This window comes from Dendropsophus ebraccatus, chromosome 1, assembly GCF_027789765.1.
Source record: "Dendropsophus ebraccatus isolate aDenEbr1 chromosome 1, aDenEbr1.pat, whole genome shotgun sequence".
Lineage (NCBI taxonomy): Eukaryota > Metazoa > Chordata > Amphibia > Anura > Hylidae > Dendropsophus > Dendropsophus ebraccatus.
In genome coordinates this window covers 228,162,292-228,165,389 of record NC_091454.1, presented here as the reverse complement: position 1 = coordinate 228,165,389, position 3,098 = coordinate 228,162,292, and the positions used below count along the sequence as shown (strand labels likewise).

The 3,098-nt window shown below is 52.5% G+C and overlaps 1 protein-coding gene across 1 annotated transcript; it reads right to left on the bottom strand.

The window, feature by feature from the left end:
* Positions 1-252: 252 nt before the first annotated feature.
* Positions 253-1,197, bottom strand: LOC138786182 (olfactory receptor 11L1-like). The gene has a single exon (XM_069962989.1). The coding sequence runs from the start codon at positions 1,195-1,197 to the stop codon at positions 253-255; it is 945 nt and encodes a 314-aa protein (XP_069819090.1).
* Positions 1,198-3,098: the final 1,901 nt, after the last annotated feature.

The following is a 3,098-nucleotide window of genomic DNA, read 5'->3' as shown; positions in this document are numbered from 1 at the left end:
TTATATTTATTGTTCATATTGTTTCCTTATTGTATCAAATGTATTGAAGATTTTTTCTCTGTGATATGCAATAAAAAAACATTCTACTTTACATTTGTTTTTGTTTTTTTTCTTATGGTGCTATTTCTTTATTACATGTAATTTTTTTATATTTTTAGAACACTTACCCTTTACCCTGATCAGACAATTGATGTATAGCTAAAGAGCCCATTCGGTATGTTCCAAACCAACCTACTGTTCTGGACACAGTCTCTAATGGTTTCCTAAAAGGTTCTTTGGAAACAAATATTTCCTTATAGCCGCTTTGATGTCTTTATTCCGTAAGCTGTAGATGATAGGGTTACACAGCGGGGTGACAATGGTGTTGAGAAGGGAGAATATTTTATTCAGATTCCCAGAATATCTTCTAGATGGCGCCAGATAAAGAGTAATGAGCGTCCCGTAATAAATAGACACAACAGTAAGATGGGAGCTACAGGTGGAGAAGACCTTCTGTCTGTCATTGGTGGAAGAGATCTGAAGAATGGAGGAGAATATGCAGATGTATGTCCCTATCACAAATAACAGCTGGATGATACCAATAGCTATGACTGTAATAGATACCTGGACTTCTACACCTTTTGTATCGGAGCAAGAAAGCTGGAGAAGAGGAGCAAGATCGCAGAAAAAATGGTCAATGATGTTGGGGCCACAAAAGTCTAATCGAAGTATAAGGATTTCCGTGATCATTGACAACAGAAAACCGACCACCCAACATATCATAGCCAAACAGTGGGGTAAACTCTGGTTCATGATGGCGGTATAATGCATCGGGTCACAGATAGCCAAGTAGCGATCATATGACATCACTGCCAGAAGCATACACTCTATGAGCGCCGAAGCACCAAAGAAATACAACTGCAGGTCACATGACCGGGCAGATATGGAACATTTACCAGAAACAACGACTTTTAGGGTGTTTGGTCCAACATTTGTACTTATCAGTATATCACAGAGGGAAAGGTGAGTGAGAAAGATGTACATGGGCGACTGCAGGTGAGAAGTGGCGGACACTAATCCGATAATGAGAACGTTCCCGAGCATAGTGAGCACATAAACTATGAGCAGAAGGAGGAACACAAACAACCAGAATGCATGGAGGTCCGGGAAACCCAAAAGTGTGAACTCAAGAACCGCGGTCTGATTGTATCCGGGCATCATGATACTGTTAGAGGAGGTCCATACCAGAGATAAGAAGGAGATCGTAGAAGGGCCAAGGAGCTAAAGTTCAGTAAAATAATTATGACTGGAAACCAAATCCAAACGATGGGGGTTAGGGACATGTCTCTGTCTTTCTGGAGACGCAACAGCCTCTACCAACAGGAACGGGGTCAGTGGAAATAGTTGTGTTCTTTGTTACATTATTATATTACAGGATATGTTTCCTTTAACGTTAAGCCTATAGAATGTAATAGTATGTTATTTATGAAGCAAGTAGATATACCGTAGATATATATCTATAAATGAAGATTAAATTTACAATAACTTTTGACACATCACACACACAGTGCTGAAACCCCCTCCGTGCTGAGTGCTGATCCCCCCTCCGTGCTGAGTGCTGATCCCCCCTCCGTGCTGAGTGCTGATCCCCCCTCCGTGCTGAGTGCTAAACCCCCCCCCCCCCCCGTGCTGAGTGCTGAGCCCCCCTCCGTGCTGAGTGCTGAGCCCCCCTCCGTGCTGAGTGCTGAGCCCCCCTCCGTGCTGAGTGCTGAGCCCCCCTTCGTGCTGAAACCCCCTCCGTGCTGAGTGCTGAGCCCCCCTCCGTGCTGAGTGCTGAGCCCCCCTCCGTGCTGAGTGCTGAGCCCCCCTCCGTGCTGAGTGCTGAGCCCACCTCCGTGCTGAGTGCTGAGCCCCCCTTTGTGCTGACACCCCCTCCGTGCTGAGTGCTGAGCCCCCCTTCGTGCTGAAACCCCCTCCGTGCTGAGTGCTGAGCCCCCCTCCGTGCTGAGTGCTGAGCCCCCCTCCGTGCTGAGTGCTGAGCCCCCTCTGTGCTGAGTGCTGAGACCCCCTCCGTGCTGAGACCCCCTCCGTGCTGAATGCTGAGACCCCCTCTGTGCTGAGTGCTGAGACCCCCTTTGTGCTGAGACCCCCTCCGTGCTGAGTGCTGAGACCCCCTCCGTGCTGAGTGCTGAGACCCCCTCCGTGCTGAGTGCTGAGACCCCCTCTGTGCTGAGTGCTGAGCCCCCCTCCGTGCTGAATGCTGAGTCCCCCTCCCTGCTGAATGCTGAGACCCCCTCCGTGCTGAGTGCTGAGCCTCCCTCCATGCTGAGTGCTGAGCCCCCCTCCGTGCTGAATGCTGAGACCCCCTCTGTGCTGAGTGCTGAGTCCCCCTCCATGCTGAATGCTGAGACCCCCTCTGTGCTGAGTGCTGAGACCCCCTTTGTGCTGAGACTCCCTCCGTGCTGAGTGCTGAGACCCCCTCCATGCTGAGTGCTGAGACCCCCTCTGTGCTGAATGCTGAGTCCCCCTCCGTGCTGAATGCTGAGACCCCCTCCGTGCTGAGTGCTGAGCCTCCCTCCGTGCTGAGTGCTGAGACCCCCTCCGTGCTGAGTGCTGAGCCTCCCTCCGTGCTGAGTGCTGAGCCTCCCTCCGTGCTGAGTGCTGAGCCCCCCTCCGTGCTGAGTGCTGAGCCCCCCTCTGTGCTGAGTGCTGAGCCTCCCTCCGTGCTGAGTGCTGAGCCCCCCTCCGTGCTGAATGCTGAGTCCCCCTCCGTGCTGAGTGCTGAGAGCCCCTCTGTGCTGAGTGCTGAGCCCCCCTCTGTGCTGAATGCTGAGACCCCCTCCGTGCTGAGTGCTGAGCCTCCCTCCATGCTGAGTGCTGAGCCCCCCTCCGTGCTGAATGCTGAGACCCCCTCTGTGCTGAGTGCTGAGTCCCCCTCCATGCTGAATGCTGAGACCCCCTCTGTGCTGAGTGCTGAGACCCCCTTTGTGCTGAGACTCCCTCCGTGCTGAGTGCTGAGACCCCCTCCATGCTGAGTGCTGAGACCCCCTCTGTGCTGAATGCTGAGTCCCCCTCCGTGCTGAATGCTGAGACCCCCTCCGTGCTGAGTGCTGAGCCTC

Coding starts and splice junctions, on each gene's coding strand:
- LOC138786182 (XM_069962989.1), bottom strand. CDS start 1,197: ATGCCCGGATACAATCAGACCGCGGTTCTTGAGTTCACACTTTTGGGT.